A 20656-nucleotide genomic window follows, 5' to 3' on the forward strand; every position below is an offset into this window, starting at 1 on the left:
TTGGAGGCCCAACACTGTCTACAAGAATAGAAGCACCCGTAGACATCATCGAGCACCTTGTGGGCATATATGGAAAACTAGGTAAGCTCACCAAGAAGGGTAGGAGGTGATCGAATTCGGTAAACATGATGTAACCAAACAGCCGTGCCATTTGTTGAAACGCGATTTCTGGGCAAGCAAACGCCGAGGACTTTGCTTCACAACTAACACGGAGTAGAAATGGTTTGAAACCAAAAAAGTTGCACAACGAGGATTAGAGGTTGCCATTACCTGAGACAACATTCACAAAGCTAAGTTCCACGGATGCAACCATGCTAGCAACCAATCACACCCTTAGTATTTCTAGAAAAAGAGACACGTCACTTTCCTCCCAATACAATTGCGATGACTCGTGATATTCATCCACGCTAGCTGGGTCACTGATGGGCGTAGAGTGTATACATTTAGGTTGAGCTTCAAGTGCAGAGTTTGTAGATGTGGAAGACGTGTTTTCTGCACGAGGGTGACTCGAGGGTAATATCGAACTCTCGGGGAACTGTGTGTTAAGGGTTTATCTCCTTATCCTTCTGTTATGAGACCTGCAAAACAAAGCAAAATATTTTTTATCCTCAGCCTCACCAAGTGGTTGTCAAGCACAAGGTGTGAGCAAAGATGTAAAAAGATAATAAATGCAAACAAGAAGTAAATATGCAATGATATGGATGGTAATGCAACGGTGCTAGAAAACGGTGTAGTGTGTGGAACTAGTGGGATAGATCTCTCTATCTGCACAGCTCCAGAAAACAACTTGATATGCAAATGATGGTAAATAAATATGCAAGGATGGTGGAAACGACAATAGATGATATTTTTTGGGTTTTATATTATGAATGCAAGAAACCTAGCCCGACTATTTGTCATCAATTTTATATTATGAATGCAAGAAACCTTTCTTGCCGGCAAAACTAGGGCTGGGTTGGCTTCAGGTCGAACCTAGCCCGACTATTTATCATCTACATTAGACTCAAGCCTGGCCCAGGTGGCCTAGCCCAATTCGTCACTCTGGACTTGACTAGGCCCAAGCCCAACCTGGTCCAACATTTGGGCTCATAAACCAGGTCCGAGCCCGGCCCAACCCACGACTTCTGGGTCGGGCCGCTCATGCCCAGCTGTACTCCCCTGAAAGTACATAAAACGAAGTAAAGAAAGAAGGACAAGAAAAAAAAGGTTGATAAACAGGTGCATGCATGCACGCGCGGCCCAGCACATCACAGCGGTGGTACAGTGTACGCTCTTCCCCCCTTGACCCTCCCCGCCCGAGAGATTCATTGAATCCAAGCAAATCTTGGTGACAAGTTGGGCAACTAGCGGATTCCTTGCCGCACCATCCACATAAGAACCACCACCACTCCTTCCCCAACCCACCACCACCACCACCGTTCCTCCTACTCCTCCCCCAATCCCTTTTTTCCCTGTCATAGGGGTTCCTTCATCCACCCAATCCAGCTCGCAATCGCTCCTACACCCGCTCGATTTCGATTTCTTCGTCGGCATGCCTCCCTTCCATGATTACCGAGGTAAAGATCCCGAATTTATCGCGATTCTTGCGGTGTTTGCCGGAGATCTGGTTGATTTCTTGTTGGTTTTTTCCTGGTTTGGTGTGCTTATCTCGGTTTCTTCCTGTAGATGGCGGCGTTCTCGTCCAGGAGCCGGCGGCGGCGGCCCTCTTCGGCGGCGTGCGGCAGCGGAAGCGCGCGCGCGTGACGGCCATGCCCCCGTCCTTCTTCGCCGCCGCAGCAGAGGAGGCGGCAGCCGCCAAGAAGCAGAAGCTGCGGGCTGCGCCGTCCCTGGACGCGCTGCCCGACGAGTGCCTCTTCGAGATCCTGCGCCGCGTGCAGGGCGCCCGCGCGCGGGGCGCCTCCTCCTGCGTCTCCCGCCGCTGGCTCGCAGTCCTCGGCGGCATCCGCGCCTCCGAGCTCAAAAAGCGCGCCCCGGCCGTGCCGGACCTCAACCAGGTCTTCGTCTGCGAGGACGACGACGACGAGCTCGACCCCACCTCCGCCCTCCCCGAGAGGAGCCTCGAGGGCGAGCGCGCCACGGACGTGGCCCTCACCGCCGCAGCCATCCGCGGCCACCTCGAAACCCTCACCATCCGCGGCAGCCACCCAGCGCGCGGCGTCACCGACAGCGGCCTCTCCGCGGCCGCCCGCGGCTGCCCGTCCCTCCGGTCCCTCGCCCTCTGGGACGTGCCCCTGATCACCGACGCGGGGCTCGCCGAGATCGCCGCGGGGTGCCCCGCGCTGGAGAAGCTCGACATCACGGCCTGCCCGCTGGTCACCGACAAGGGCCTCGCCGCCGTCGCTCAGGGGTGCCCGGACTTGAAGACCCTCACCATCGAGGCGTGCTCCGGGGTTGCCAACGAGGGCCTCAAGGCTGTCGGCCGGTGCTGCACCAAGCTGCAGGCGGTGACCATCAAGAACTGCCCGCATGTTGGTGACCAGGGCGTGTCTGGCCTCATCTGCTCCGCCACGGCCTCGCTCGCCAAGGTCCGCCTCCAGGGCCTGAACATCACTGATGCTTCGCTTGCGGTCATCGGGTACTACGGGAAGGCGATCACCGACCTCACCCTTGCTCGCCTCCCCACGGTTGGCGAGAGGGGTTTTTGGGTGATGGCGAACGCTCTCGGCCTGCAGAAGCTCCGGTGCATGAGCGTCACCTCCTGCCCGGGAGTCACCGAGCTTGCCCTTGTTTCCATCGCCAAGTTCTGCCCTAGCCTGAAGCAGCTGTACCTCAGGAAGTGCAGCCAGATCTCGGATGTGCTTCTCAAGGATTTCGCCGAGTCGGCAAAGGTCTTGGAGAGCCTGCAGGTTGAGGAATGCAACAAGATCACTCTCGTGGGCATCCTCGCTTTCCTCCTCAACTGCAGCCCAAAGTTCAAGGCTCTCTCTCTGGTCAAGTGTGTTGGCATCAAGGACATCTGCTCTGCTCCTGCGCAGCTTCCCGTTTGCAAGTCGCTCCGTTCCCTCACCATCAAGCACTGCCCGGGCTTCACAGACGCGAGCTTGGCCGTCGTTGGCATGATCTGCCCTCACTTGGAGAACCTCGACCTGAGCGGCCTTGGCGCCGTTACCGACAATGGCCTCCTTCCGCTGATCAGGAGTTCAGAGAGTGGGCTGGTCAATGTTGATCTGAATGGCTGCGAGAATCTCACGGATGCAGCGATCTCTGCCCTGGTGAAGGCACATGGCGGTTCGCTTGCACATCTGAGCCTGGAGAGCTGCAGCAAGATCACCGACGCAAGTCTCTTTGCCATTTCCGAGAGCTGCTCTGAGCTGGCCGAGCTTGATCTTTCAAACTGCATGGTCAGTGACTACGGCGTCGCGGTCTTGGCATCGGCTGCGGGGCTCAAGCTCCGCATCCTTTCACTGTCCGGCTGTCTCAAGGTCACACAGAAGAGTGTTCCTTTCCTGGGCAGCATGCCTGCTTCCTTGGAGGGCCTCAACCTCCAGTTCAACTTCATCGGCAACCACAACATCGCGTCACTGGAGAAGCAGCTCTGGTGGTGCGACATCCTCGCTTAGTTGCTGGGTCATCCATCTGCAGATGCAAATATATCGACCATAGGTAGTACCTTCAGTCAATCCTCGTAGCAGAGTCAGTTTGTCGTCGCCGGTTCGCGTTCGAGCCATGGTGGGCTTCCTTTTGTCTTAGGGCCGGTTGTTTTCCGTGGGACGCTTTAGCCGAGCGCTCGTTTTTTGCAGGCCTCCTCTCACCTGGGTGGGAGGATGGTCTGTTCCTTGAGCCTTCGGCTGCCATTAGCGTGGCACCCTTGTCCCTCCTATCCCAACCTATGCCCTTGTGATTACAGTCCATACACCATGCTTTTTTCCTCCTTAAGTCCTGTGTGGGAGCTCAAATATCGTCAGTCGTGTCTTATTTTCCAGTACTCCTGGTTCGGGTTGTGGACATCATCAGTACTTCTGGTTTCAATTTCGTTGCAAGTTCTTTGATGTCTAGGCGTTTGTGATCTCTCAGTGTGTGTTCCTGTCGTGGATGCTTAGCTCAAGTTCTTTGATGTCTAGGTGTTCGTGATCTCTCAGTTTGTGTTTGTTCCAGTTTGTGTTTGTTCCGGTTCCAGTATGTTGCAGTATGCAGCCCTCGTCTGTAGTGTGCGTGTGTGTGTGTGGTCGTGTGTGTTGTGTGTCGTCGGCAGTGGATGGTTGCTTTTCTGCAGTATCTGTAAGGGTTGCCTGATGTCCCTGGGGATCTGGCCTTGGCAAGGAGCAACACATAGCAGAGGCTCTTGCCATGACAACCTTGTGTGGTTGTTTTTCTTCTCCAGATCCCTGGTTTTTGCAGTCGCGTGTGTGTGGGTGCTGTAACCTTTGCAACCTTCATGGTATAAATAAATTTGTTTGTTTCCGTCCAAGTTGTAGCAGTGATGCGCATGTTGAGATGGATATGTGGCCACACAAGAAAGGATCGGGTACGAAACGACGATATACGGGAGAGAGTTAGGGTAGCACCGATTGAAAAGAAGCTGGTCCAACATCGTTTCAGATGGTTTGGATATATCCAACGGAGGCCTCCGGAAGTGCCAGTGAATAGCGGATGGATAAAGCGTGCTGAGAATGTTAAAAGGGGTCGTGGTAGACCAAACTAGTTCGTTAAGAGAGACCTGAAGGTTTGGAATATCGATAAAGATTTAGCCATAGACAGGGATGCGTGAATTAGCTATTCACGTTCCGGAACCATGATTTGGCTTCGAGATCTTATGGGTTTCAACTTTAGTCTACCCAACTTGTTTGAGACTGAAAGGCTTGATTGTTGTTCGTTTGTTGTTTGTTTGTTTCCGTCCAAGTTGTGTGTTTCATATGATCACAATCTTGCTATCATCTTCTCAGAATGTTACATAGTCATGAGTCCATAAGATGCAGCTCCTGAAGGTCTAGTTAAATATACCGTGAGCCCTGTGAATGCTAGAGTTGCTGTTTGGTTCTAATGAGATCAACACTACCCTCCAGCCACACCGAGAAACTGGATTTGTTTGAGTTTTCGCTCCCAGATTTTGTTCAAGACTGATTGAAACAGGGCAAAACGAAAAATCTTGAACTCCCTGTGTACAAGCTGTATGAAAGGGGCCATGATCTTGCGAAATTCACCTGAAATCCCCTCGTTCCAAGCAGCACCGCCTCCGACGACTCCTCGAGCGCCAAATCGCAAGCAGTATCCGGTGGCCAATTCCGGTGGCGAGTGACGGCGACCGGCGGTGAGCAAAGCAGGTCCGTATGCAACCCCCCTCGACGTCGTCCCTTTCAGCTTTTCTCGTTGCCCGTCGCTGTTATTCGTCCCCTGCTCCCTCCCTCCCTCCTGCTCCGGTTCATGCACCTGTCCGACGAGCGGTTCCTCTTGCGTCACCGGAGTGACGAAGCTCCCGGCGGTTCCGTTGAATACAAGTTCGACGCGTCCTGGGCTGGTTCAACTTTTCCGAGGAGGAGGCGGCCAGGTTCAGCTGAACCAACTTTGCTGGTGCTGGTCAGTCAGTCGGATTACGTATAGCGCGACATGACACGAAAGAGTCGCTGCACTATGATGGTCTTCTTCAGCAGTGATGAGCCGGTGGCTCGCCGCTTGTGTACGCAACGCAAGGTGCGTGGACAAGCCGTGGCCAATACAGGTTCTTATTTCTACTCCATTTCTGTTCCGAGGGTTCAGACACCATCCATGATGTTAAATAAATGCCTCTCTGCTCTAATCGCAATCGGTACGGGAACTGAAAGTTGATACACATAGCGTCAGTTTGGTTCCTCGCGAACTGGTTTCCGTATGTGTGGAGAAGAAACCGGCCCGTTTGCTTGGCATGCTCTCGCAGAGTCTTCCTGCACCGCACGAGTTTTAGAGCTGTCCAAATGTTGGCCTGTCATGCACACTCAATTTGGGCGTTCTCGCTTCCCCGCCGACTCCACGTGGTCACCGGCGTAATTCTAGCGATGGCGGCTCATCCGCCTCTCCGCCGACCCCTTCCTACACTGTCCCCGCCACCACCGCGTTAGTTCTGCCGCCGCCCATGGCTTGTGCCGTCGCGGCCGAACGCGCAGCCCGGCTTCGCGTCACATCCGTCGGCGCCACGCCAGTGCAGAAAGGAAAGACTGCCGCGCCGGGCGCCCGAGCGCTAGTGAAGAAGAGGAATAGCAAAGTGGTACCAAGTGATGTGTTTTCTTTATGTTTGAGTTACATTTGTGTTAAGCTTGTCCTTTGCATTTGAACTATGTTCATGTGTGTTGAACTATCTAGGTTGAGATTTGGGTCAATTGATGTTTTTATTTGGTTTTGTTTAATCATTGAGATGTTTATTCATATGGCACAACATGTCGCACTGGTGCACTGCGCTGTATTTTAGCGCGCCTGCTGAGGATATTGGCCCGTCAGTCACACTCAATTTAGGCGTTACCGCGCAAGCAACATGCTCTCTCCTCTGCATGCATTGGGAAGCGCGGGAGATGGAATGTTCTGCGTTAACTTTCCACTTCACTCTCGTCACCACACAAAACCACTCTCGCACCTCTTCTGCACCTCCACCCGCCATGGCCGAGGTTCCTCCACCCCCACATCCGCCGCGGAAGCCCCCCTCGCATTGTGCAATCAGTCCGCACAAGGTCATTGGGCAACGAACCAGATCGAAAGGCTGTGTAAAACAAGCGACTTTGATTTAGTGAAGGCTCTAAGAGATCCATCGTTGGTCAACTGGCGGGCACGCATGACAAGGGCTACGACAATTGCGAACTCATTGGAGGCGGGGACCTCGAGTGTGGCTGTGGGAAGGCGTCGGCGGTCGTTGGGCCTACCATTGCCGAGCTGGCGGCGATTTTTCCGCCAGCGGCGCTACCCCATCCCTGCCGCGGTGGCTTCTATCCAAAACTCCGGGAGTTTCATCGCACGATCCTGAGTCATCATCGGCGGTCCGCTCGCTTCCAATATATTAGGCCTACGGGTATGGGTGAGCCAAAATACTAGTAGTGTGTCTCACTCGGACGCCCTGCTACTAATCACCTTAGTAGTAGTGTGCCCTATTTTGAGGGCCCTACTACTAATCTCAGGATTTGCAGACGCTCAATATCATCTCAGTTTGTAAAAAAGTAAAAGAAAATGATAGAAAATTAAAAAATATAATCCTTCGAAATGACCATGTGTTATGTCATTTAGTTTTAAGAAAAATTAATAAACATGAATTTTAATTTATTACGTAATATGATGCTATGTTTCGATAAAAAATGTCTTTTTGGTTGCATACAACCTCTGATCAAAAAGATTTTATATGAAAGTGTATCTATGGAAAATTTTACATCCGATTCAACCGCCTACGGCCGTTTAGTGACTTTTTAGAATCTGAAAAATCGAAAAGGAAAACAGTGTTTTCAGAGGATTTAGTTTTCTGCGCACAAAAATTTCAAATCCTAAAAATTCCAAAACAATAATTCCCTCTCTATCATTTCAAAATTTCCCCGACGCCTCACCCCTTCTCCACCTTCTCCCCTCCTCCTCTTCCACTTCTCCACCTCCTCCTCTCCCACTTTTCCACCTTCTCCTCTCCTCCTCTCCTTCTCTTCCACTTAGGACCCTCATCCCTCGTTGTTGCTATGCCCCCCTTTGCTACGTCCAACTAGACACGAATGACTTGCACATGCTAGTTGTTCCACCGACATTCCAAGCTGACTTGAGGGAGTGGATCGAGATCCGCAGTGTGGCAATCTCCGCCTATCGCTGGTGCGACGAGTGGAGTGGCGGTCGCTTATCACGACGGGCAGGTGGTGCTCGGGACGAAACGGCCGGCGGTCGCATTCAAGTACTACTTGGAGCATGACGATGTTCAAGACCAAGGCATTCACCATGAAGATGAATGTCTACAAGTACAACAGCTCCAGCGCGCCCAAGACCTACGTTTTCCCTCACCACGGTAAGTCGACGACCTCCCTGTTTATGTGTCTATCTATCTATGTTTGTAGTTGTAGTAAGCGTGAGACAATAATGAACATGTGTGCCGATGTGGTTGATTTTGATCTAGGGTTATACCCTAGTAGCTCCATGGGCAACTTACTAAATTCAGTGTGTTCTATCTGTTATGTGTGATCATAGCTGTTAGGGGGTAACACCACCAACTTTGATTTGTAACCATCAATTTTCCCTCTAGCTACCAGATTCGTAACAGGTGCGGCCTATCAAACACTAGGCCACAACTGCACCGAAACACAATGTTAGGAACCAAACTAAGTGCGCAAACAGGCCCAACATTGATTCCCACTATAGCAGCTGGTAGGCCAAATCAGATAAACGGGAAAACCCGTGCAAGTAACCAAACATGCCCCTACTATTCGGGAAAGTAAAAAAAAAGGCTTTTGTCATTTAGAAAATAAAACATGGATGCAAAACGAGATATAACATGTGCATCTACAAAACATACACTCCCTCTTGTATTTTGAAATGCTAAAAAAAAATGGAAAAAAAATCCTGGATGTAAATCCGGGCATTCTATGTTCACACACAAAACTTTACCCAAAAAAGACATTTTGTGTTGCATGTGTTAAAAGAGAAAAACATGTCCCATGAAAAGCTATTTTCAGGCATTGAAAATTGTCATTTTTACATAGGCTATAGAAAACAACATTTTTTTGGTGAAACTTTCTGAGCGAACATAGTGTTCCAATATACACCCAGATTTTTTTGGGACTTTTTATGCATTTTAAAATATGCTTTTTGATCAATGGGCTGCTAGCAACTGAAAATTTTGGCCACTGGCCTTTTCGCACATCCAGGTATTTCACAAACTTGGAGCAGCATAGAGAAATATATAACAAGCACTAATCTCTTCATAGCAGTAGTACAAGGGCTTTCTGTGCTTTCTGCAAGTATAGCTAAAGGATGATATAGAAATCAAAGATGTCTCTCAATCAGCTAACCCTGGCGCCAAAAGAGTGAGGTATGCCCAGTTAAATGAGTACTAATTTCCAGCATCAGGTATAAATGGTCTTTGTTCAGTCATTCTCTTTTTAAGTTCACAGGTCACTCATGCTTTCCTGGTCTCCTGTATTCCACGAATCAACCACACATTCCTGGTTTCTCGGCAGCAGAATGACCAAACCTTCAAAAACTTGGATCATCTAACAGTCTCACAAGCATTTACAGGTTCGGCTTAACCACTTCAGCGAGCTTATTGCCTGCACACATACTCTAATGGAAGTCTATGTACCTGCTACATACAATGCGAGATATATACAGCATACCGCATCATCTGATCTACTAGGATTGACTCGGTCACTCAACTATGGTATACAGTACCTGCAGAAGCAGCCGGGATGCATGAACAGCATGGAACCTAGGTTCAAAAGCGCTGCCGGATGCACCAGAAGGCTCCAACAACTTGGCGCCTGAAATCCTATTGGCGAAGGTGTATCTGCGTTTGTGCCAGGCTAGCAAGTGGTTGTCCTCAGCAACACAGATTTTGCAGAAACCTCTATAGGCCTCCAGATTATACTCTCAAGTTTGCCGCATAAATTCTTGTAGAACTGCATGGTTATTAGCACAACATTAGCATGAAAGATTAGAAAGTGGGATAGAAGCACAAAAACAGTTCATTAAACCGCCCTTTTGTTTCTGCACAAACTGAAAGCATAAGACAGGTGCTCATGTACTTATCCATAAAACTGATGACTACCAAGTAGACAACTTCTGATAACATCAAATTTACAAGTGGAATACAGTTTGTTGTGGCTAATTTCTGTTTGGTGGGTACCATATATCAGGTTTACTGCTTCTTGCGATTAAAGAATTGTTTTTCTCCAACTAGGACAGCTATCTGGTGATACTTACTTTTTCCAGAATGCTATGTTCCAACCACAATAATACCCCAAAAAGTCAACTACGAATATGGTTTCAAATTTCAGTTTCTAAAAAGTTTCAGCCCCTACTGAAATCACTGAAATTCACTGAATTTCACTGATTTCGGTTTTCATTTCAGCCAAAAGAGTGAAATTTTCTATCAAAATTAATTAAAATATTAAAAAAATTGAATATTTTTTAGATCCATATGTATTACTGAAATGACTGAAATATTTTGGCCAAAAGGTAATTATTTCGGTGTCCACTGAAATTCAGTGTATTACGTTGAAATCTCAGTGAAAATGAAATCCATGACTACGATACAGGATGTGATGCAAGAAGAACAGACCCTGTGGTATTCCAGAGTGTCACCAGCGACTTTTCGAACATCCACCATAAACAGAGAAGGAGCAACTTCAAAAATCTGAAAATAATGCACTTCAAAGCATGAGAATAAATTTGAAACGTTGTCGTGAACAACAAACTGAAGCGGTTCATAAGATCACCTCTAAAACAACAGCAAATGGGCTCATTTTGTTTGCCGATATGCCTTCAAGCCGTAACTACAGTAAAAGTAGCAGTGGTTATCAATACATTACCAAGATCAACGAAAGATAAAAAGTAACCCAAGTTGATTGTTTTTCCATAATTACCTTGTAATTCTGGGAATGCACCTTGAGACCCATGGAATCAGCTACAGCTTCAATTGTAGCTACTATAGTCTTTGGTGGTTTCCTTGAGACAAAGCGTGTTTGACGTTTGACAAAATCCTACAGACCAAAAATCAATCACTACAGCTTCTAAAGACACATAAATGGATGAGTAGGTCAAGCACGGAAGATGGTGAGAGGGATCCAAAGGAAAACTAGAGAGACATTCAAATCAAAATGATAAACAAAATTGTCCACTTAAATTTTAAAGAGAGACTAATTAGTGCATATATTTGAAGGAATGGAACAAAATTTGAAATCATAAAATGGTAGCTTCTTTTGGCAACATGAAACATGGGACCACCAACTGGTGTTAAATCTGTATAGTATACCATAACAATTAATGGTATCAACATGGGTAAAAAACACACGCCAGATTATGTTGTCCTCCTTAAAATATGCATAAACAGTACTATCAAGCTCTTTGCGGCACAAGCCTAACATCACAGGAACTGCAGGAGCAGTATATGACACCAACTAATACGAAACGGCATGGTTAAGTGTTGGTAAAACATTACTGATGAAAATATGCTGAACAGGGAGAATGTTCATACATTTTTAACTATCAATGTATCAAAACTTTACTGTGTTAATCATACTGAAAGTAAACAGCCAAACATGCTGACTAAAAGAAGGTAATACAATTACCTGTTGTCTATCAAATAATGATGAAAGATCTAAACCTTGAGATAGCGTAATCATCTCAAAGGCATTCATTACAAGAGGACCACCATCCTTATGAGTCACTTGCTCAGATACATACTTGTCCTGATGCAAGATAGTTATGTGATTTTAAAAGTGGAAACAAGCCTTTCAAATGGATAACAAATCAGAAAGCTTATGAGACTCTGAGAAGAGCTACACAATAATCTAGCCAGAAATATATGAAACATGACTGGATGCACCAATTAATAATTTATCCACATACCTCAATATTATCAAAAACAGCTTGTACATCATCCAGACTGACGTTTTCATCTTCACCACGTCTAAGGGCTACATAATTCTTCTTAAACCATGTGTCCGCCCTTATTTCTTCAATAGTCATACGCTGCAAAATAGCATGAAAGCCTATTTAACCAAAGACGGCAATCTGTAAATCTGGATAACTGAAACACTCCAAGCTTGTAAAATCTACTGCACGAGATTTGCAGAGTTGGTTACTTAACAAGTTCCTGTTATTGGCTATGGTTGAGAAATTTAATTAACATACATTATTACTCTGATGGGGAAAAAATGTTCAAAATTAGTCTGAACAGAGATGGTGAGATGAACATAACAAACTGCTGACCATGCATATTCCTCTGGAATCTTCAACTCATATGATATCTTTGTCGTAACTGCTAAATGTTCCTAGATGATGCAATCAAATGAACTCGTGTCTGTACTTACAGTATTAGGATTTGGATCAAGTATTCGCTGGATCAAGGACTTGGCTCCTGGAGAGAACCAATCTGGGCATGAAAAGTGAGCTGCAGTTATCTTCAAATTAGAGAACAACCCTAAGTTAGCTTCCAAAAAATGTCAAATCTGGAGAGATACAAGATCATCAAGACCATCACACCGGTAAAGAAGCCAGTACCTTGTCATACAAGGTTGCAAGATCACTTTCTTCAAAGGGAAGGCACCCAGCCATTAACACATACAGAATAACACCACATGACCAAATGTCTGCTGCAGATCCATCATAACCATCGTTGCTAAGTACCTAAACAGCAATCCAAGTTAAAGTCCAGACTCCAGAGAACATGCGTACTAAAAATTCTAATTTTGTCTAAAGAAACGGTTCAAGATGCTCACAAGAGATCACCATGAACTACTTTGAACCACTAAAATAACAAGTTATGGTACGAACGTCATAAATATGATAGATGGTACCATAGTAACCATAAGTTAACTGCTGATATACAACACAAAAGTGTGGATTGGATCACTGAAAGAAGCAAACTGACTGATTGCAAAATGGTAAATATAACAAACATTTGATGTTTCTTCAAATCTGAAGGTATTTTGCAATCTTAATGCTTTATTTCAAAATTGTGGTTCTCTGAAAAACAAGTCCAAAAGTTGGTGTATGGTGTTGTAAGTACCCTTGGAGTTGTGGTTCTGTGTAATTAGCTCTTTTTAAATGGTATTTTCCTTCATCTTTTGGTAGAACAAGTGTCTGAAGCCACTTCTTGTATAGGCTAAAAGCAGAAGAAGTGTCACATACCTCAGGAGCAATGTAATTTGGAGTGCCACACGTTGTGTGAAGAAGGCCTACTCCCTGGAACCCCCATAAATTAAGAACTCTCAATCAACACGGTAATATATAAGTAGGCATTGTCAGCAAAAGAAATTCCTTTACTCACGTTTTGTGACAGTGTGCTGAGTCCGAAATCGGAAACTTTTAAGTTCCCACGGGAATCAAGAAGCAGGTTTTCAGGCTACAAAAGCAGATTAAAATTGTCAAGCATGAGAAAATGCCTTAGAGAATAAGACAAAAGAAAGTGAAGCATGCATCTCTCATCCAGAACAGACCTTCAGATCTCTATGATAGACGCCTTTGCTATGGCAATAATCAATGGCATCAATAAGCTGCTGGAAGTACTTCCGAGCTTCATTTTCACGAAGTTTACCTTGGCGGGCCTACAAACGTTTGATCATGACCAATGCTAATATTTGAATAAAGCACATCACACAGTACTTCTATAAACAACACATAAATTGTAACCTACTTGTTTGTCTTTTGAGATTGATCATAAAACATTTTTGGTTGTGAAAGAATTGTCCAGAACTCTGCATTTACTTTACAACCTGTACTGTGCAAACATTTCCACATAAAAACATATGTAGCAAAGTTCACTATTGGTTATTGGGACCATATACTTGCCTTATCCAGAATTTAGGTTAATATTTACTAAATGCAATATTCTAAATAAGTGAAGTATAGAAGCACCATCAGATTTAGATTTCTTTTGACACGGTTCAAGTGGGGAAACAGTTTTTACTTAGCTTCATTATTTTAAGAATGCAAATATACTCCTAAGCATAGACATGCTGTCCAAGAAAGATGAAGTGAGTCAACTATCACAAATTCTGATCACCATATGCATCTGTTAAATATATAATCAACATTAAGTGCTCAGTAGACGGTAGACCACAGGCTTCTTACTATTTTATCGAATAGCTCGCCTCCAGTCATAAGCTCCAAGATTATGTATATCTTTGTCTGTCCAGCTAAAACCTACAAGATAGCCAAAATGCTACTAATGAAAATCTGAACTGGTAGCACAAGAATACAATATGTAGCATAATAATTTTAGTGACTAAAGGAAGTCGTATAGAGATAATAGAAAGTAGATGTTCAGTATACCTCATTTAGCCTAACTATGTTGGGGTGCCTGACAATCTTCATTATTGATATTTCCTTTCTGATCTGTCAAAAAGTATAAGAGGTGAGTTCAGAGTTAAGCATTGAGATGAAGATGTAAACTTTCCTGAAGCTAATCATTGGCTGGGATGGTGGTATTTTTGGAGTCCATGTAATAAATGTCTGTTTTCATTTTTGTTGTCATTTGGGAACAGCAATTTGCATAAACAATCTAAAGTCCAAAACAGGTCATAACTAAGCCACCTAAGAGCATCTCCAGCCGCGTCCCCAAAGGATTTTGGGGCGCGCTGGACAATTTTTCGTTCCCAGTCGCGCGCCCCAAAGGTCCTTTCCGTCCGGCGCGGCCCAATAAGGTGTCCGGCGCCCGAGCCCGTCCCCGGTCCACAGGGGACGCTCCAGGCACGCCGGACACAGCGAGAAGAGAGGCGGTGAGTGGCGGGCTCGACGCGTCATTGACACATAAATCTAAAACCCGTCGCCTACCTCTGGTAAAGCGACGTTAATGGCGCCCAGCTTTCCCAGGCGACGCAGTGAAGCGTCTCGTCGTGCATGGACACGTGGCCATCCGCACCGAGGAGTAGGACGGCGAGGATGCAATGAAGGCTTCGCAGATAGCGGAGTACGAGCGGCGGCAGCTCCTCATCGCCAGCAGCGACGACCCTGAGGACTGCCCAGAGTTGCACGCGGCGTTCATGGCGTCCATGAACGACAAGGATGCCTAGAGGGGCAACGTCGACGCGGCCATCGCCATGTCCATCCGCGACGCGGGGATGCCGCTCGTCCACCTCACCAATGACGACGAAGCTGGGCCCAGCGGGGCGGTGAAGGACGAACCAGCCAACGAGCGCGGCAAGCAGGACGTCGTCCACGACAGCATGTACAACTTCCACTAGTACTACGACCCCTCTGGGTGCCGCAAGTACTACTAGATTAGGGTTTAGGTTTAAATTTCATCGAATTTCGTTCAAATCCATGTAATATGTAGCAAGTTTGAATGAATTTGACTTTTTTCAATTAAATTTACAAAATCTAAATTTCTGTTTGGGGATGCGACTAGGAAGCGACGTCCCCAAACGCGGCACAAATAAAAAGTGTCCCCCAAACGCTCGATCTTGTGCGATTTGGGGGGACGCAGCTGGAGATGCTCTAACCACTAGTTATCATTTATCAGTTTCTGGCAACTTCATATCAACTGTACTAATTATGTGCCTGAAAATGCACACAACGGAAGAGTGGATCAAACTTCATCATGCAGTGTGAGACTGAGATTCATCCCGGTCTCAAGGAAGCAATAAGAATTAAGAAACCTACAAAAGCTCTCCTGAATGTGGCAAGACAAATAGTTTGTTCAGACTATCAGCAAAATAATACCCCAAGGGAGTCCCCAAAATAACACTCTTAGCGACGCCAATCTTTCTAGCATATCTGTAAATATATAGAGCTCAACCCCCACCTTTTATACAAAACACTTGACATGGCATCCATTTTTGGGTGTATATAGGCCTGTATCGCAAGGGTGTGTAGAATGTGCAATGGCACAGGGCCAAATTTTATAATCGTGCACATTTGATATATATGTATTAACGTCAATGTTGACAATCGATCGGCTAAATGTATTGTTCATTTGGAAATTTTTTTTATCACAATTGGGGTGAGCGTAATATTTTTTTAGGTGTCCACCCTCCAACTTTTTCCTGTCTCCGCAACTGGTTACAACATGTGGTACCCTCCCACATTGTATAGGAGGCCTATGCTACTAGACTCCAGATCCAACACTACTCGTAACCTATCCACACATATTACAACTCAAAGTCCAAACGTAACCCAACTCGTACATAATATTCAACACAAACTCAACAAGCATAGTTAGGATAGTAGTTAAAAATATTGTTTGAAGAAGTTTGATAACAATTGTGACAGAGTATATTAGAACTATATCATGCTTAAACTGGATGATACATTTGCACTTTAGATGATTAATACATTTTTTAAGCAACATGTTGGCATTTTGTTCCACAATATGTTTTAGGCTTGACATTGTCTATACATATATGTGCTAGTAAAATTCGTAAAACTATTACTCCATAATTTTTTCATCAAATCTCATTACATTATTTTCATTTGATCAAATCAAAATATTAATTTCATATATCACAACAATCTCACAAAACTAGGTTGGTTGCACACAATTTAGGGTGTTATATTTTTTTATTGAGACAGTATTTTGGGGAAAGTAGGGCCTAATTTTAGATTTTGTACAGGGCCACCAAAATCTTAGGTACGGCCCTGGGCATATATATACCCACCTATAATACAAGTGAATATCTCAACTCTAGTTCCCATACGCATCTGGATCCTGCTATGACACCCTCTTTCAAAGGGCGATAATATCAGGCATCTGGTAGCTGAACTGGAAATCTTGGGCGCCGCCAAGGGTTAAGTTCTTCTTATGGCTGTCGAGGCCTGCCTCGACAGGACGGGTGAGAGGCTGGCGAGGCAGGGGTTACCGCATGCGCCTAGATGCCCGCTCCGCGACCAATCCGACGAGACTATGAGGCACCTTGTCACAGGTTGCTCTTTCTCCGGGACGGTCTGGTTCGAGGTCCTGTCGTGGATAAGATCCACGTCAGGCCCCCCAACGGTTGAGGGTGACTTCGCGGAGTGGCGGTCGCTGGTGGTGCGGACCACCCCTCGCCAGCTGCGCAAGGGCATTTCATCGGTTATCATGCTTACCGCATGGTGGATTTGGAAACATCGGAACACGGTGTTCTTTGACAACGCTCAGCCTTCGGTGACATCCATATTCAACGACATTGTGAATGAGGCGCGACAATGGGCGGACGCGGGTGCCCGGGGTGTGCGCCACATACTCCCCTAGATTAGATTTTTTTTTTCTTTTTCTTGGGTCAAGTTGTACGGTATGGTGTTCGTCCGTCCTCGGACTTGTACATATAACTCTCATTTTTTTATCCATGCATCAAAGCGCAAGACTTTTGCGTTCTCGCGAAAAATAGTTCCCGTAGACAAACGGTTCATATCCTACAAGTTCTCAAAATGATGTCCTAAATGTCCTGAATCGGGGAAGTAAGAACCCAAATCGAACAGAACGAGACATTTTTTCTCGAGGAAGAAACTGAAGGTGCGCCGTTTTAGCAGTTTATTAATCAGATGACGACACTCGACACAACTTTCTCCTACTCCGTGGCCGGAGGCATATTCCAGCCGCACCCGAATCCCTGACCTTCCTGGCCCCAAAATCGCACGGAATATACATAGGAATTATCCAAATTGCTACTAAACGCTACCAACCAACAGCAGCAACAGCAAGAAATTGATCGGATCAAGGTCAAGACGGGGATTGAATGGTAGTGGGAGCAGAAGGAGTTTGATTTGGATTCGTGCTACTGGGAACTGAGAGCGGACGAGATGAGAGGGGAGGGGCGGCTACCTGCTTGAGCATGTGGTGGTCGAGGACGGTGGCCTTGTCGAGCACCTTCATGGCGACGGGGGCGCCCGTGTCGGTGTCGACCGCGAACTTGACCTTGGCGAACGCCCCCTGCCCGATGGTCCGCCCCACCTCGTACCGCCCCACAAGCTTCTTCCTCGGCGCGCCCGCCATTCCCTTCGCTAGCTCCCGCCTCGCACCAAGCCGCCGGAATCGGGGGTCCCCTCCGCGGCCGGGTTTGGAGAGCGCTCCGGTCCACTTGGCCGGCCGCGCGAGCGACCTGTGATTCAGGGTTCACTGGTGCGCCCGCGAGCGCCGCGACAGCTATGTGATGCCTTGCCGGAGGAGGCGAGCGCGAGCGCGAGCGCGAGGACGGGCGCCGGGAGGATGTATAAAATGCAACGAGGTGGGTGCCGCCGTCGCGTGGTTCAGCTTTTTTACCTGTCACTGTCAGGGAAACTGGTTTTAAGGAAAATCTGTATAGCATTTCAGTTCTCTTATGAGAAAAAACATTTTAATTCTCCCTGCTAAGCTTCAGAACGCAACAGCGTGGGGTGTTGTATAAGTCACCTTTTCGCTTTCGCGTCAGACAAATATACTTTTTCGCTATTAGTGATTGCGCAACGCTAGACGAAATGACATCTCACATAAAAAAAAATTGGACGAAAGGAACAAAAGTTGATACTATTTAAATTTTCTTTATGCTTACTGAAATGAAATACAAGGTGGAGAAGAACCTTCGCCCTTCCCCTTTCCTCTATTGCTCTCCGTGCGATATGACCCGCGGCCAATAACCCTAGCCACTAGTATTCCTCACCCCTCCATCTCTCCCCCCCCCCCCCCCCCCCCCTTTTCACAGCCACTAGGGCCAACCCATGTGGCATGTAATGGTGACAGGGTTGGTTCGAGCTAATTACAACAACAATTGGCGAAGGGATTGGTTCGAGCTAGCTATGGCAACAATTGGCGATGGATGGTTCGGGCTAGTTGCGGCAACAGTTGTCGATGGGTTGGTTCGGGCTAGTTGCGACAACAATTGGCTTGTCATGACACACACTGAACGTGGTAGTTGCTAGAAGTGGCGGAGCCAGCCCGACAAGAAAGCCTGGGCAAAATACGAAGACTAATTGCTGACGGCAACTAGCCCATTGAAAGTGTTGATTAGGTCTTCACTTAGTGCTACATTTTCAAAGGAGAATCTAAGTCACAACCCATCTACCCGGGGTAGCCGAGCCCTGGCTCTGCCACTAGTTGGTAGTGTGTTAGTAGATCCAATGGCAGCTTGCGGTGTCAGGTCTAAGGTTAGCAACACCCTCATCCTTGCTTTTCTTGACAAAGTGGCTTCTAGTGGATATAGGGTGTGTGTATGGGTCTGTTGTGTAGAGCCCATGTAGTTTGTCTTCATTGGGTTGGCTAGGTTATGTCCATCAAGTGAGTTTCCCATTTTTCTTTGCCTTCAGCATCGTTGGCATTCTCCTGCGATGTTAGGCACTTGGCTACCCTCTCTTTCTCGCATATGATGTCGTCTACATGCCATTTGGGGTTGATATGCCCTCTGGATCTCCCCTTCCCTTGCCCCTCCTCTATACGGTTTAGGTGGTGATAGGGGCGGACATTACATGTTGGTGGTCGTACCTAGGGTTTATGTCAATTTTCTTACCGTGCTATCTTGCATCCCTAATAACTCTACACTTGTGCAAGTGGTGGATGCAACAATCTGGTCTTTTTGGTAGATGATGTTCTACATGGTATAGGTGTTGTTGTGTCATTTGTTGTAGGCGGGTGTCGTTGAAACTGTGGTGACCCAGCGTACCACTGGATGGTGTACTACACAAGTCATTGACATAACACAAGTGAAACACCTTTCCACTCATATTACATCCCTCAGAGTGGTACAACAGAAACATATGCGAGTCCAAGGCATGTTTATAGAAGGATACACAAACTGTCTACAGAAGATCAACATAGCCTCCTACTTTACAATGAGGTAAAACTTTAAATAAAGCTCCAAAAGAACGACTTGTAGTCTAACTTATTGCTAATTATAGCTTTAGAGATACTTGGCTTGCTATAGAACTCTAGCTACTTAGGTGCTAGAATTAGGAAAGGGTTTCCTTCTAATACTAGTCTAAGTTTCCACTCTAGCTGATGTAGAAGTTGACTCCATTGACTTCTTTGATTGGACTCTTCATCTTGTTGCAGTTGACTCCTTTGTATTCGAGTTCCACGGTTATTTCTCTTTCGGTGACTTGATCTAAGAAGGGGGTTCAAATGGGAGGGAATGAGTACGAGCGTTCTCAGCAAGTTCATATTAAGAAATAGGTGTATCATGCACTAGCTACAGCCACAGACCAGAAACTCATAGGCAAATGCAAGTTTTCATAAACATTTCTTCAAAAGGTTTATTTTATTCTAAAAACTATGCCCATCAGTCTTCACAGGTTGAACAGAACTTCATGGAGTTCCTTTCCTGCCGCGTTCGTAGTTCCCTTCCCGGAACAGGGAGTAACAACCACAATTTGATACACTCTGCAGAGGTGCGTTACTTTTCCCATAAGATAACTTATCCTTGTTGCCAACCAGGTGACGTCTTTCCCATCCACATTTCCGTGGTGTGAGGCCAGGTATAAGAACCAAGCCAATCACTGCCTTCTCCGCGACCCTGCATACCCACCCTTTTGTCCATCCGTACACCCCCGGTAGACATCTCCCGATCATACGGCTTTACCCCCGGTGTACTATGGACAATCCCTCATAGACGATAGAGCCTCTCATCCACACGGATGGGGATTTTAAAGGATTTCCCAACCTACTGTAGTGTTATCCCCAACACCCAGCCAGGTCCTATCAAGTCCGTTGATATGCAAGAGGGAAAAGATACAGATGGCTTCCCCAGAGCCATTATAGATCTTATGGTTAACGTGATATGTACGACGCTAGAATCACTGGACGGTATTGGTACTTAGTCCTAGATGAGTAGTACCCTTGCAATGGAACCTCCACCAATCAACACATACCATGGTTCCATTGCCCACCACATAGTCATATTCATAATTGTAAAATAATACTTTGCTTTTCAATGCAAGAGTGATAAGTATAGTACTTTGCATACAGTTTGATAAAAATAATCAAATGATATGAGCAAGCGATGAAATTGCCTTTCTTGACTGCAAGATTATGCAGGCAAAAGCTTTGATACGTGAGAAGTCCAAATTCTGAAATACCATCATTGTCCGGTAAGGATAATGTTTAAAGAACTGGCAAAGAAGCTATAAT

General features: G+C 46.3%; 2 protein-coding genes across 2 annotated transcripts; one reads left to right on the top strand and one right to left on the bottom strand.

The window, feature by feature from the left end:
• Window positions 1–1252: 1252 nt before the first annotated feature.
• LOC127313105 (EIN3-binding F-box protein 1) lies at window positions 1253–4408 on the top strand. Its single transcript, XM_051343649.2, has 2 exons — window positions 1253–1556; window positions 1666–4408. Exons 1-2 carry the CDS (start codon window positions 1532–1534, stop codon window positions 3558–3560), a joined length of 1920 nt encoding a protein of 639 aa, XP_051199609.1. The 5' UTR covers window positions 1253–1531; the 3' UTR covers window positions 3561–4408.
• Window positions 4409–8788: 4380 nt separating this feature from the next.
• Window positions 8789–17783, bottom strand: LOC127313106 (CBL-interacting protein kinase 24). Its single transcript, XM_051343651.2, has 14 exons — window positions 17384–17783; window positions 13918–13980; window positions 13717–13788; window positions 13083–13190; window positions 12914–12988; window positions 12775–12828; window positions 12145–12270; window positions 11955–12044; window positions 11491–11613; window positions 11211–11330; window positions 10506–10622; window positions 10359–10415; window positions 10202–10276; window positions 8789–9539 (listed from the first exon to the last, which is right to left on the bottom strand). The coding sequence occupies exons 1-14, from the start codon at window positions 17552–17554 to the stop codon at window positions 9444–9446; spliced, it is 1347 nt and encodes a 448-aa protein (XP_051199611.1). The 5' UTR covers window positions 17555–17783; the 3' UTR covers window positions 8789–9443.
• Window positions 17784–20656: the final 2873 nt, after the last annotated feature.

Source organism: Lolium perenne, chromosome 7 (genome assembly GCF_019359855.2).
Source record: "Lolium perenne isolate Kyuss_39 chromosome 7, Kyuss_2.0, whole genome shotgun sequence".
Taxonomy (NCBI): Eukaryota; Viridiplantae; Streptophyta; class Magnoliopsida; order Poales; family Poaceae; genus Lolium; species Lolium perenne.